Here is a 15,659-nt window from a genome sequence, read left to right as displayed (position 1 = left end):
ATTTGTTTAGTTTCCATACTTTCCCTTCGATTTCATACCCGGCCGGCTGTGTAACATATACTTCTTCGTTAAGGGCAGCATGAAGGAAAGCAATCTTCACATCCATCTGGTGTAGGGTAAGGTTTTCTTGCACTGCGACCTGCATGAGTGACCTAACTGTCTCTATTATAACTTCAGAAAGATGGGGAAAAACAGACAGACAGAAAATGTATATACCACTTCTTAGACCGCCATCTTTATAATAAAATCACATGTACAAATCTCGCAAAGATATAAGCGGAAAACACAAACACATGGTTTTAAAGTGTAACCAATAGCAGAGAACAAAATGTAAACATAAATGGCGGATATATAACAATCCTCCACCAATAGTCCACAGTTTAAACGTATACAATGCGGTTCAAGTCATAGTCCTCGAAATGCTTTGGTAAACGGCGAGATCGTTCAGGTCGAGAATTGGTGTCCTTGTTCACATCTTCTGCAACGTCTTCAAACGGCTCAGATGTCTCAGGAACAGGTAACTGGACCCTTGGCTCGATTTCAGTAACGATTTCGTCAACTTCTGACGGTTCAAACTGTGGTAGCACAGCCAGAGGTGGGTCTGTCTCTACCATTGCTGAATCAGCTAATCTCTCGCCGGTTGCAGCTCGCATTTGATCGATGTGGCGTTGAACGATTTTCTCTCCCACTTCAACATCGTATGTCACAGGTCCTCTCTTTCTCGAAATGTTTCCTCTCACCCACCGTGGTCCTTGACCAAAATTTCTAATCAGTACCTCCTCTTGGTCTAGAAATTGCCGCAGCGGTTTCAATCGATGACTTCGATTCTCAGAATCCATCTGTTTCCCCTTGACTGTCTGTTTCAGATCTGGTTTAACGAAATGGAGGGCACTCCTTAATTGACGATTGAACAGTAGTTCTGCAGGTGACCTGCCCGTGGTGGTGTGTGGTGTGATGCGGTACGTGAACAGCAAACGGCTTACTCTGGTCTCAATGGATTGACCATTCGATTCTATCTTTTTAAGACTGTTTTTCACAGTTTGGACGGTTCTCTCTGCTTGTCCATTTGAAGCAGGATGGTATGGTGCAGAAAAAATGTGTCTGATGTTATTTCGTTTCATAAATTGCTCAAATTCAGTGCTTGCGAAACACGGTCCATTATCACTAACACAAACTCCAGGCAGGCCATGCGTGGCAAAGATTTTGCGCAGTTGCTCAATAGTCGCAGTGGAGGTGGAGCTATTCATGACTATTACTTCCACCCATTTTGAAAAAGCATCAACAACTATCAAAAACATTTTGTTCAAAAACGGTCCCGCATAATCCATGTGGATCCGCTCCCAGGGTTGGCTTGGGTATTCCCAGGAATGTATTGGTGCTGCAGCTGGCATTTTTTGGTGGATTTCACAGGTTTTGCAATTTTTGACGGTCAACTCAATCTCAGAATCCATCTTTGGCCACCACACAATACTTCTCGACAAACTTTTCATGCGAGTGATCCCTGGGTGAGACTGGTGAAGTTGTCCAAGCAGTTGTGGTCGTAACGAGCTTGGTATAATGACACGAGAACCCCACAGCAAGCATTGGTTGTCGATGCTGAGTTGATCCTTCCTTGAAAAGTACGGTTGTAATTCTATTTCTCGGTTTACTTTCCAACCGTTGGATATCAAGTCCAACACTTTGCTCAGGACTGGGTCACGACTTGTATGTAGCTTAACATCAGCGGAGGTTAGTGGTGCTTGCACTAGGTCCATCATGTGAATTGCACTTTCATTGTTCGAGTAATCAGAACTGTCTGCTTGAAGTGGAAGGCGGCTTAGACAGTCAGCGTTGGCGTGATTGACACCTGGTTTGTACTCCAAGACGTAGCTATAAGCAGACAGCAGGAGGGCCCATCTCTGAACACGAGCAGCTGCAAGCGGTGGAATTGGTTTGTTTTGTCCGAATAGTCCCAAAAGAGGTTTGTGATCAGTTATAATTCTGAAAGACTGTCCATAAAGATATTGATGAAGCTTTTTGACTGCGAATACTATGGCTAAACCCTCTTTCTCAATGTGGGCATAATTCCTCTCTGCTGGAGAAAGAGTCCGTGAAATATAACATACGGGCTTCTCGGAACCATCATCCATTACATGGGCGAGAACAGCACCTATCCCATAAGGAGAGGCGTCACAGGACACAAGGATCGAACGTTGGGGGTCAAAATGCGTCAGCAACGGTGCTTTATATAGTAGAGCTTTCGATTCGGTAAACGCTTTTTCTTGTTCGGTTTTCCAGTGAAAGGTTGTCCCCTTTCTCAGCAGACGATGCAGTGGTTCAATCATTGCAGAAAGGTTTGGTAGATAACGATTATAATAGTTGAGCATTCCGAGATAAGCCTTTAACTGTGTAACATTCTCTGGAGGGGCTGCATTCCTTATAGCTTTGACCTTCTCTGGTGAAGGCGATATTCCTTCCTTGGTAATGTTGTAACCCAGATAAGTCACCTCTTCTGCTAGAAATACGCATTTGACTTCCTTCAGTCGCAATCCCGAGCTTTCAATCACTTGCAGGACTGACGATAAATTTCTCAAATGTTCCTCATCATCCTTACCAGATATTAAAATATCGTCTACTCGCACTTTGGTACGTGGTATATGGCGGAGTCGCCTATCCATTTCCCTCTGAAAAATGCCGGTGGCGGAATGTACTCCATACTGAAGTCTTGTGGGGCGGTACAAGCCACGGTGTGTGTTGATTGTGAGGTATTCTCTTGTTTCCTCGTCCAACTCCAATTGCTGGTATGCATGACTCAAATCCAGCTTTGTGAACTTTTCACCCCCTGACATTGAGGCGAAAAGATCTTCAGTTCGCGGAATTGGATAAGAGTCACAAGGTGCAGCCTGGTTTATTGTCTGTTTGTAATCGCCGCATATTCTGATAGTACCGTCCTCTTTCTTTACCGGTACGATAGGGGCTGCCCATCTTGAATATTCAACTGGTTCATATATGCCATCTTGTACAAGTCTATCAAGTTCAGTGTCGATCCTGTCTTTTAAGGCATACGGGACTGGTCGTGCTTTGCAAAACTTTGGTGCGACAGAGGAGTCCACAGGAATATGGACTCTAAAGTCCTTCAGCAATCCCATACTTTCCGTAAACACGGCGGCATGCTGTACTAATATTTGCTGTAGATTGGTATTGCTAGAATGCTTGACTTGGAACAAACTGGGCCAATCTAACTTGATTACTTTTAGCCAATCTCGACCTAACAATGAAGGAGATTCCCCGGGTACGATAGTCAATGACAGTGTGTATTTCTGTTTTTGGTGTTCAACGTTTACAGCAGCTGATCCCAAGGGTGTTATGATTTCCCCTGTAAAAGTTTTTAACTTTAAGTTACTAGGCTGGATGGTCAACTCTGGAATGCATTTTCGTAATGTTTTTTCACTTATCACCGACATCGATGCACCGGTATCGACCTCCATCTTGATGGTTTTTCCTTCAATACTGACATTTACAAAAAGCGGTTCAACTCTGCTCCCTTCTAATTTATACAGGTTAAACATATCGGACTGTTCAACAGTTTCTTTGTAAACATTTCCTTCATGTTCGGACTCCAGTTGGTTTATTGGTTTCCGGGGTGGTCTGGATTTCTCATCATTTCGTTTCTTTTGACGACATTTTTTAACGGTGTGTCCTTTTTTGTGGCAATAATAACATTCAGCATCCTTGAATGGACATGCCTCTACTGTATGTTTTGTCCCTCCACATCGATAGCAATGATGTTGGAGAATGCTTTTGGAGTAGCTTGCTGCTGATTCCATAGAACATGCAATTCGTAGGGCTTTGGCTAAGGTGAGGTCTTTCTCACTCAGGAGCTTTTGTTGTATTTTTTCCTCCTTAATACCACAAACAAGTCTATCTCTTAACATGTCGTCCAGTGTTTCTCCATACTCACAATGTTCACTGAGTCGACGCAAAACTGCCAAGTACTGGGAAATTGTTTCAGAAGGTTGCCTATCACGAGTGTTGAATCTGAATCTCTCAGCTATCGAATTGGGAGTGGGATATAAATGATCTTTCATTAATTGTACTAGCTGGTCATAAGATTTGGAAGCAGGATCGTTATTTGACAAACCTCTCAACAGCTGGTAGGCTTTGACTCCACATGAGCTCAGCAGGATTGCTCTCTTCTTGGTGGCATCTGCAATGTCATTTGCTATGTAGAACTGATTCACTCTCTCGATGTAATTGTTCCAGAGTTCCGTTGCCGGATCAAACTCTCCAATTTTTCCGTAGGTAGCCATTTCAATAATATATCCTCGTCGCCACTTATTATAACTTCAGAAAGATGGGGAAAAACAGACAGACAGAAAATGTATATACCACTTCTTAGACCGCCATCTTTATAATAAAATCACATGTACAAATCTCGCAAAGATATAAGCGGAAAACACAAACACATGGTTTTAAAGTGTAACCAATAGCAGAGAACAAAATGTAAACATAAATGGCGGATATATAACAGTCTCCATGCGTGCGGTTGGTGAAAACGTTTCGACATAATCAACTCCCTCGATCTGGCTAAATCTTTTTGCAACATATCTAGCCTTGTAAATAGGTTGTTCTGGGTCTCCTTTGAGGTTAAATACCCATTTTCCACCAATAACTTTGCGATCTTTTGGTGGGTCTGTCAACGTATAGGTGTCATTGGTTTGAAGTGACTCGATTTGTTCATCCATTGCCGCTTTCCACTTGCATGAGTCATTTCGGTTAATAGTGGTCTGATATGTTTGCAGTGTGTCCATTAAATAACAATAATCTATATAGCTCACATGGTCGTTGTCATCAGAGTTTTCGCTCTGGTCATAATCTGCTAGGTACGATGGTGGCTGTCGCTGTCTTGTCGGGTATCGCGATTCAGATTGCTCTTTCGGTTCTGACTGCTCCACTGTCACTTCAGCTGGTTCTGGTACTTCAGCTGTTTGAGGCATGATTTGATCATCGTTTGTTTCTTCGTTTTGAAACTTTTCTGTGAAGGTTACAACTCTATGCTTCATCACGGTGTGGTTATCAGGGTAATAGACAAGATAAGCTGGACTTTCTCGATCATAACCGACAAAATACCCCTTCTTGCGTCGTGGGTCCAGCTTTTTCGTGTTAGGAGTGTAAGCATAACATACAGTTCCGAAGACATGGAGTTTGGAAACATCAGGTTTGCGACCGGTAATCCAACTGTATGGTGTACTTTTGATGCGTTGAACATAACAACGGTTTCTGATGTGCGTAGCGGTCATCAATGCATAGGTCCAGAGGTATTTCGGCAACCCCGATTCAATCAGCAATGCACGGGCCATATCAAATAATGTTCTCCAATTACGCTCAGCAGTTCCATTCTGATGTGGTGAATGTGGAGAAGATAGCTCATGTTTTATGTTGTTTTTCCTGAGCAGCGACTTAAACTCGTTAGATATATGTTCACCACCATTATCACTCCTCATGCGACTCACATCACCGGTTGGAAATATATCAGCATGGAAATTGAATGATTTGACTTTGCCATATGGGTTAACATCAGCAAGAAATTTTTCGGTCGCTTTCAGTGCATCTGATTTTTCTTTCAAATAATAGGTAAACGAGCACCCAGAGTAGTCATCGGTAAAAATAATAGCGTATCTGAAACCGTCCTTTGCAACAGGATCAACAGGACCTGCAAGGTCTGTGTGAATTAATTCAAACGGTTTGGAGGCACGGGTATCAGCATCTCGGTTACGGGTATCAGTTTTCTTCGCGAGGATGCATGTTTCACAATTGAATTGACTTGAATCAGAAATGGTCATACCTTGAACGACATTTTCAAGTTTTCGAACATCAGCAATGTTGCAGTGGCCGAGTAATTTATGCCACATTTCAAGACTTTCTAATCGATTTCTCCCAACAGATGTTTTACACAGATAGTATAGCCTACCATGTTGATTGATAGGAAATTTTACATTATCATGAGTAGTTATTGTCCCACGGTTACCATCAAAAACTACTTTTGCACCCTTTTTTGTTGCCGACTGGACTGAAAATATATTTTGGGGAAATGAAGGTACAAATAACACATTCTCCATTTTGACATCAGCAATATTCCCATTGTTGTCTTGCAACGAAATTAAAACTGTCCCCTTCTTCTTGGCAAGGTTGTTAGACTTTGAGCCATCTGCTAGCTCAATGTAGTGTTCTTCCGGCTTAAAAGATTCATCGGTATGGATGAAGTTTGCATCTGTGTTAACGATGTGAGTTGTAGCTCCACAATCTACTAAAATTTTCTCACCAATGTCACTGGTTAAATGGATGCTATCACTATTTTTGAAAGCATAAGAATGATCATTTTTTACTTCAGTGTTGTCATTGACAGTTTTAGTCGCATGTTTTTGCTTTCTGCAAACTTTGTCAGTATGCGAAGAGGTCTAACATACCGAACACCACTTTCTATTTTTGGTATTTCTGCATTCAAATGATTTATGTCCTGCTTTACCACAGTTATAACAAATCAATTTACCCGGTGTCTGCCTCTGGTCAACAGTATTCATAACATTGTCGCCAGCCGGTTTCTCGGTACGAGTACGTTCAGTATCCTCAAAATTCTTGAGTGATTGCTTGAACTTCTGAAAGTTCTGAATCAAATGTTCTGATTGAGAGGTTACAGCAATAAATGCTTTATATCTATCTGGCAACCCCTTAACTACCATCGCAACAAGTAGTCCGTCACTAACAATTTCGTCAGCATTTCTAAGTGCATTTGCAGCAGATTCAGCTCTCAAGATGTAATCTGTTATCGGTTCAGTCTCACTTTTCTTTAATGAAGTTAGTTGGGTATACAGGGCTATGATTCTTGGTTTCCCACTTCCAGCATAATGATCCTGGAGAATTTTGAATGCTTTTCTACCGTCGTCACGTGCGTCTCTCATTATAAGTGATATCGAACGTTCATCGAGGAATTGGATCAATTCAGAAAAAGCAGTTTCATTTTCATCAGCAGTTATGTCCTCATTGCCAACAAAAACATGTTTCAGTTTGCGTATCTTCATGTATCCAAGAAATTTAACTTCCCACAATTCAAAATTTCTTTCATCTCCATCGAAACTAATATTCTTCCACTGGCTGGTGGCACTGGGCCCATAACCTGTTAACATGATGGAGGATTGAACACAAGAAGTGACACCAAGAATTATAAGTACGAATGTAAGTCTTATGCAAAAGCAAGGTCTACCATATTGCGTAGAACCTTCTAGAACAAAACTAAAAATGCTTAGTCATCACAACATCTAAAATGCCGTGACCGAATATATCAACACGCATTACTTAAATAATTTGTTTGGAGATCATGTTTTTATTTCCTCCTTTTTTAATCTATTAAAAAGTATGGAAGCTCGGGAAATAAAGTCTTCGACTAGTAAGCAGCATCTGCCAATTCGTAAAAATTCGGAAAAGATTGGTCCATAAAAGGTAGATGATGGTATATTGCTTTTCCGATCTGGCATGCGTACTATATGGAATGGAAATTTATCTCTTTTGTTGAAGAGTTTTTATATGAAAATGTTGTCTTTTATTTCAATATGTCGATGGTAAGGAAACATTAGAGATCAAGAATGAAACATGGTCTTTTAGACCCTGTTTGGTAAAAAAATGATTGCTAACGCCTTTGTTTGTCTTTGTTTTTTGATTAAAGCTGGTCAAGAAAGATATTGAGGGTAAATTTTGGGTCGTTATTGCGCTTAATCAAAATTTGTTTAGCTTTTTCGGAGTATTTCCACGAAGAGAAGCGAACGGCTATGTTTAGGGGTCAGTCTCTCTTAGTGGGGTGGGGATCGTTTTGATGTTGAGGGTTAGGTTTGATAGGATGGGCACGTTCGATCCAGTCGTCAAGAATAGTTGCAGCAGACTCTACTTTATCGAAGCTGTGAAGCAAGTTGGCACCAGTGGCAGAGGTGTCACCCCAGGATGTCTTCTTCCCAGGATCATTTTTCATTAATAGAGTTGATCTCATGTTCCTGTCGGTCTGATCTTCAAGCTGCATTTCGAGGTCGTTTATTTGCTTGTTGACATTTAAAAAGGAATCTTCATGCTGTGAGTTGCTAGCTACTAGTTTATTAATATCTGATTTATTGGAACTAGCAACCTCCTAAGCTTTTTTTGCAGTTTCTGCAGTCACGGATACCAACTTTTTAGTTTCAAAAAGTGTCCCATTCAGTTAATTTTTGCTCAAATATATTCAGCTTTTGGAAAAGACGTTCAGAAAGATTTGCAAACTTTTCAGTGATATGTGAAGATTTTTTGAGACCCATGATTTATAAGTATAATAGTGATAATAATAGATATAATTGCAAATATAAGTAATGTTTACATAATAACAGTAGCGTAGCTAAAAGGTGTACGAACTATATGGCTACCATCTTGAAAAAAAAGTAGTAGTTGTCAACTGTCCTTTGTCCAACGTTTAACAAAAGTTATTTGTTTTCACGGAGGGTATCAATGAATGTGGCTGGTGTTTTGCAGGAGGCAGGGGATGCTTACTCAAGGGCCCGCACCAGATCCCAAGCATGAGTGAATTTCACCAATCCTTACGTTTCCACATTCTTAGGTTTGTTTCAGTACAGCCGAAAGCCATTAGCTTTTTGAGTTCTTCAGTGGCTTCTTATTCCTTGGCGAGAAACGTCCTTTTGTTCATTAATATCTCTGTCTTACAAGTTATATCTGCATTGCGATGTAGTTACACCTATTCTCTTATTACCATCCTGTGGAAGATAGATCATTCACAAACCAATATAATATAACTGCCACTATTAATCATTCAGGCACACTGGCTGCAGGTCACTATTTGGCTTACATAAGAGATTAGGGTGTTAATACATGGTTAAAATGTGATGATAGGGCAGTAATTATGGTGAAGCCATCTAATCTAGATAACTCCACAGTGTGTGCAATATTTTGTCAAAATGTAATAGTGTGAATTCGCACTAAAACAGAAGTACGTTATATCAAAAGGGGGAGGAATCTCTTTTTCCTAGCGGTTTAAAATTAACCCCTGCTGTGTGTTTTAGATACAGTTGACCGTTATTCACGAGTTCGCTCACTCGCCGCTTTCCCAGATTTGCCTACCCACAAACTGTTTAAATAGTTTGGGCTTATAAATAAAGGTAATGCGTGCTACGGCAATGCTATTGTGCAAGCCTTAACTGTAACTCCTGCACTTTGGTCACAATGTGCATCTAAGTCCTCTTATGTTTCTCCTCTCTTCAAGTCAGTTTTACTGAACTTATCTCTGCTGTATAAATCACGCTCTGCTATAGACCTGTCCAACTTTCTCAGAGCTTTGCTCCATTTGATATTAACACCCAACAGGACATTCCAGAGATACTTTTACACATCTTGGATGAATTAACAGGACCGTCAGTTATTGCAAACAATAGCATTACTAATATTTTAACAACGACCATGTCATGCAATTCGTGTCTATTTTCATCTAGTAGCAAAGGGAGGATGACTATTATGCCACGTACTACCTCAAGTAGCGTTGCAAACTCCTTTCACTTGTTCTTCCAACCCGAAGAGCTGAATGGCAGTGACATGTGACTTTTTCCACAGTGTTCTTCCCTCCAGGATAGTACAAGAGAGACAGCTTTTAGTCATTGTGGAGATTTGTTGATACTCCAAAAAGATTTACCTGTGTCGAAGGAAGATCAGTTAAAAACAACCAATTTGTTAATTCTATCTCTCACTCAGGCAACATAATGGAGGTACCTTCACACCCTGCAGATGATGTATCTTTTGCCAACAAATATAAACTAGTGGTAACTATAAATCATTCAGGCACACTAGCAGCAGGTCACTATTGGGCATTTATTAAATATCGAAATGTAGAGGAGTGGTTGAAATGCGATGACAGGGCAGTAGTTAAGGTTAAGCCGTCTGATATAAATAACGCAACAGTGTATGTGTTGTTCTTTCTGAAGCTGTGAAAACGCAAGTTTTGCTTTGAAAAAGGGGGATGATTTCTTTTTCTAGCGGTTTTATTACCACTGCTGTTATTTTTAACGGCAGCCTACCGTAATTCAGAAGTTTGCTCACTCTCCACTCTCTTACAGAGTAAGTAAAAGAAGCTAAGCAAGGGGGTTCGATAATCTGTCTTGTCTTTGAGTGTGACGGCCCCACTTTTAACCCCAGTCCATTAGGGAGGTCAAGTTTGCTCTACAGGGTTAACGATCGTGATGTAGCCACAGTTATTGTTATAAGAAGCTTTGCAAGGGGGTTTGAAATTTCTTTATCGGGTCTTCGTGGATTTACGCCCACGCATTTTACCCCAGTAACTTCAGGCTGGTCCTGACAAAGGGCTGGTCCCAAGCGTCAATCACATGTGTAAGGCTAAGTGTTGGGATCCCGTTTCACATGTGGAAAGGTTCGCAAGTCCTTGCGCATGGGTGGTTGTCTGCTATTATTCATAGTTTTGTATTTATTTGTTTCTTTCTATGTTGTATAACAAATTGTAACTGTCAGTAGGAGTTTGTGTTGTAATGTTTATAGAGGGTCTTTAGTTCAAGTACCCTGATTCTGCAGACTATCCTTGTAAAAAGAGAGATCTTGCACTGAATATAGATCTGTAGAGGGTGTAACCTCTACAATTCAAAAACAAAAGAGTCAGTAGACTAGTTCCATCATTACAGCTTGCTGTTTTGTTATCCCACAAGCAATTGTCAGTTTTTGTGTAGTGATCGTTAGTTGCACGTATTGTATTGTGTAGAGAGGGTTGTTTGGTTCAATTTCCTTGAATCTACAGACTATCCTTGCAAAAAGGGAGATCTTACACTGCGTTTTGATTTTTAGAGAATTTAACCTCTACAATTTTAACTTCAAGGGTCAATAGACGAGTTCCATCATCACAGCTTGCTGTTGTGTTGCTATTAACACATAACACCAATGAAAGTTCACATTAGTTCATATGAGTAAAATCTCAGCAAATGAAGGCAGGTGACAGTTATATATTAATAAAATCTAGAAAAATATCAACACAAGAACATCAGTTCCAGAATTTTTCAATAAGATTTTAGGTTTGCATTAGACTGGTCGCGCTGGCTTAGGGCTCTTAGACCACAAAAATATACGACCAAAAGGCAGTTATGCTTACCGAAAGCTTGTTTCCGATATCATTGAAGAAAACAAAGAAGATATTTACCATGCCGGAGCTGAACAGTTGCATTTTCAAGATAATTGGACAAAGTGGTTCTCTTATGTGAAAAATGATTTATCTTGGAGAACAATTCTTTCACAATGTGTAACTTCCTTTTGTATAGGGGAAACCTACGACACCCTTCCCTCTCCAACTAATCTTGTGAGATGGGAAGTTGAGAAAGACAAAAGTTGCATTCTGTGCAAGAAACCATCCTCAAATGTCTCTCACATATTGGGTGCCTGTAGGATCTCCCTCACGCAGGGTAGAAACACAAACCGCCATGACTCGGTTTTAATTGTTTTGGTTAAGGCATTAAAAGAGTTTTTGGTATTATATGAACCTCTTAAGGTTTCCAAGTGCAACGAAATTAATTTCATTCCGGCCGGTCAATCACCATCTAAGAAGAGTCATACAAAGTGTCCAGGCCTTCTTCACCTTGCTTCCGATTGGAAAATACTATCAGATTTAGATTCCGTTTTAGTTGTTCCACCATACATTGCAATAACACAACTACGCCCAGACGTGTTATTAATATCAAGTTCTTCCAAAACTGTAATTATGTTAGAACTGACTTGTCCATGTGAAGAGAACACGGAATATTGGCACAAACGAAAGCTTAACAAATATTCTTCACTTTGTTATGCTACAATGGATGGATCGTGCATTTCTTTGCCATTGAGGTGGGTGCAAGGGGTTTCTGTTCCGAATCAGTAAGGACCTGTTCTCGTCGCCTTGGTTTCCCTAAGAAGCCTTTACGTTCCCTATTAAAATCCCTAACTTTTACCTCCATGAGTGCTTCTTTTTACATCTGGATATCTCGAAATTCTACCACTTGGGTCGAGAGCCTGAAAAGGCCCCAATCATTCCTAAAGTTTCTTCTGTTACAAATAGGGAATGTAAGAAATCAAAAACCCCTGAGAAATCTTCCGCAAGTCACACAAAAGCTTGTAAAATCAAAAAACCCGAAAAACTTGCTACAAGGTCTTTCAAAACAACAGTCGCATTGCCATCTAACCCTAATTCTAGGAATAACGGTCTAAAAAACTTGGGAAACACATGTTATGCAAACTCAATCTTACAATGTTTTTATAACCTTCCAAAAGTTAAAGAAGCCATTTCTGTTACCAAAACAACCTCAAATTTAGGCGAAGCATTTGTAGGTGTTCTTCAAAATTTGGCTGTTTCTAAAAGTCCAGTTGATCCCTCCCATTTTTTGCGTGCTATGAAACATATCTTAGCTGCGAATGGAATTGCATTTAATGTCTTTGCTCAGCACGACGTCCCCGAGGTTTTTGAATATCTCATACCTGGTATTTCTTGAAAGTCTTTTTAGTATTGGCATCAAGACATCAACCACTTGCAATTCATGTCATATTACCAGCTCCTCAGAAGTTATAGCACCATGCATCCAACTTTCTATGCACCCTACGTTACAATCTTCCTTACATAAATTCTTCGAAAGTGAGGAGTTGTCAGACACCAATGCCTACTTCTGCCATGTTTGCAACGCTCATCAAACTACTCTAGTTGAAAAAGAGGTGGTGTCGTGCGGTTCCCATCTCATTTTACAGCTAAAACGTTTTGCCAGTGCCAAGGGACTTGTGTCAAAAATTGCCTCTCGTACTACTGCTTACCCTGGTACCCTTTCCAAACCTTTTACCGTAGATAAATAATGGTCACTACACAACCATAGCCTTCGACCAAATGGCTCACAGGTGTATAATAATCAACACAAAAGCATTGTTTTACCCTTCCTGTCTCGAGGTCAAATTTTAACATTTCTGGGATTTGTTCCGGTATCTCTCGCTTCGAAGGTTCTTCCATAGCCTTTACTTTTTATTTCACTTTATTTCCATCTGGAATTTCATTGGTGTTTTGTTTCTGGGTTTCATTCAGAATTTGATGGATAAATCCAACTGATAGATTTAGCTAATGTGATCAAAGCTTTCAAGAACATAAGGATTTCTGTTATCCCTTTGGTTACCATTTAACATATATTTCTGGGTTTGGTCTCCTTTGACCCTTGGGTATTTAACCATGTTCCTTCTATCCATTCCATGCATGTGCGATTTCTAGGCCGTATTATCGATGGTTTTATCTCCGATCAGAAGGCTGTTGACAAACTTGATGTGAAGTTCTCTGCAGGGCTCTCTATTATTGACAAGTCGTTTTTTTTAAGATCAGTTGACACTTGCTGCTAAGGGATTCTAAAGGTCCATTGGTTTCAGCAGTTGTACCAACATTAAAGGCCGGTAGATGGAGCGTGTCCAAGTCAGTTAGAATTGCTGAAGCAGAATTGAAAATTAAAGAAATTATGGGTTCCCCCATTTCAAGGGTGGTTTAGGTCTCTGTTCTAAACCTAAGAGAACTTCTCTTAGACAGTCTCATTCTTACAGGAAATAAGTATCAGTGGCTGCAAAAAAATTGATGGTGAAAAAGATATGAGCAGAGCTTTGCAACTGCAGGTGCAAGGAAGTTGGACCAGATGGGACAACTATATTAAGAACGACCTCTCCAGGTAGTCTTTGCTTGCCACACCACCAAACCTGTTGTCGTTCTGTTCAAGCTCCACCTACGATGTTCTTCCTTCTCCGAGTAATTTAAGGTGTTGGCGTATATGTACCGAATCCTTCTGTTTCTTGTGGAAAACAAGTCTGCACTACAGATCACATTTTAAGGGCCTGCAAAACGGCTCGATTTACATTTCGTCATGACTCTGTATTGCGCGAACTTTCACAGTTGCTATTTCCTCTCCTGTGAAGCACCTAAATAATATAGAATTTGTTAAAGCAGGTACTAGCAAATTATCTAAAGTGTTGGGGTTCCATAACACGTGGAAATGTACTTTCAGCTTTACATGTCTTGAAGCATAAATTGTTGTTGCCTCTTAGTTTTATACAATGTTTTATGTCCTTTTTATTTTTTTTAATTAATTTCTTGAAAAAAGGGAGAATTGTGCTTTTAGAGGCATTTTCTCTAGAGGAGTACAACCTCTAGCTTATTTCCAAAGACCTAACAGGTTGAGTTCATCATTGCGGTGGCTAGCTTGTAAATTATTTTCTTCTTTATTTATTACCATAAATGTTATTTGTGCGTTCTTGTTGTGTGGTATTTGTGTTTTTTGTTGTTGTGCAATAGTTGTCAAGTATTCGCAATTTAATTTAAAGAGGGTCAATCCTTGTTTCTGCACACTATCTGTGCAAAAAGAAAGATCATGTCTTGCATATTGTAGATCATTGTAGAGCTTACCTCCAGTTTCGGTCTATGATCATGTTTCCATCAATCACCTTAAAATTTATGAACTTTTTCTCCCGATGGATTGTAAGCAACACGAACGACCCTGAGCGTTTTTCTTCTATCATTGTTTGGGTATTTTTCACTGGTGGCTAGACCTTTTGAAATGGTCGTTTCTTGTCCAAAGGTGATGAGTATTGTTGAAGCGTTTCTTTGATTTTTTTGAATTTCTTCTTGAACAAATCTTTCTCGTCCTCTTGCTGAAGCACTTGTTGTTTTTCTCTCAGAAGTGTTTTTACTTTTTACTTTCTTTTTAACTATGTCATTGAATACCCCAAAACGTCGCAATGTCGAAGCATGCCTGTCCTAACAAAAGGACTGCCTCATCAGCACTGGTTAACAAGCTAGAAAAGTCTATTTTAGTTTTCTAAATTCGCTTATTTGATGATATTGTGTTGTTTCCACCATTTTCCAAGTTAACCCATTACTTGAAAAATCCTTTCCTATATCTTCTCCAAGTTATCAACACTTTTTCGTATTTATGTGGAATTGGGTTTTCATCCTAAATGTTCTCCTTCAAGTCTTTTTTTATAATAAAGGTATTCATATGGTGTGTTGCAAATTTCGCAAATTCTTTTGCGAGGGAGCGTTTGTATAATTCCTTTACAATTTTTTAACGTTTATAAAGAGGATCTTGTTCATCCTTTGTGCTTGATCCCTCGCTACTGCTTCGACGACAAAGAATCTAAAGAAGAGCTGTTTCTTCTCCTCTTTTTGCTTTTCTTTTTCTTACGTTTTTTGGTCCTCGTTGGTGATAAGAGGCATATTAGCTGGGGTTGGTGACCCCTCCTGTTTTTCTGCTCCATTAGCAATATCAGCAGGATTGACATCAATGTTTGCACACGCTGATTCTCCATTATAAGTATCTGACATGATTTCATGATTATCATGATATCAAACGATTAATTAAAAAATGTCTTAAACATTTGACTCCGTCTCTTGGCCATATAAATGTTTATAGAAAATTTCGCGTATAGCCTCACTGAGGATATACAGAGCGCTAGCAGGTTAGAACCCAATGTTTGGCAGGGAAGTATAGTAACTTACCAATTTCTTTCTTCCTCATATCCAGCAGAACAATTTTCAAAACGTTTGTTCCTGTACCGGTTTATGCGACATCGTCATCGAAGATGTTTGCAGCATTGTTGATGGTCCAAACGCGTCAATG

General features: G+C 39.9%; 1 protein-coding gene across 1 annotated transcript; it reads right to left on the bottom strand.

Annotated features, from left to right (window-relative positions):
- Positions 1-380: 380 nt before the first annotated feature.
- Positions 381-4,289, bottom strand: LOC130648024 (uncharacterized protein K02A2.6-like). Its single transcript, XM_057454044.1, has one exon. The coding sequence runs from the start codon at positions 4,287-4,289 to the stop codon at positions 381-383; it is 3,909 nt and encodes a 1,302-aa protein (XP_057310027.1).
- Between the last annotated feature and the right edge of the window lie 11,370 nt (positions 4,290-15,659).

This window comes from Hydractinia symbiolongicarpus, chromosome 6, assembly GCF_029227915.1.
Source record: "Hydractinia symbiolongicarpus strain clone_291-10 chromosome 6, HSymV2.1, whole genome shotgun sequence".
Lineage (NCBI taxonomy): Eukaryota > Metazoa > Cnidaria > Hydrozoa > Anthoathecata > Hydractiniidae > Hydractinia > Hydractinia symbiolongicarpus.
Note: the sequence above shows the minus strand (reverse complement) of the source record. Positions and strands in the feature narration are given on the sequence as shown.

Bases quoted from the DNA above. Each gene is read 5' to 3' on its own strand.
- LOC130648024 (XM_057454044.1), bottom strand. From the start codon at position 4,289: ATGGCTACCTACGGAAAAATTGGAGAGTTTGATCCGGCAACGGAACTC.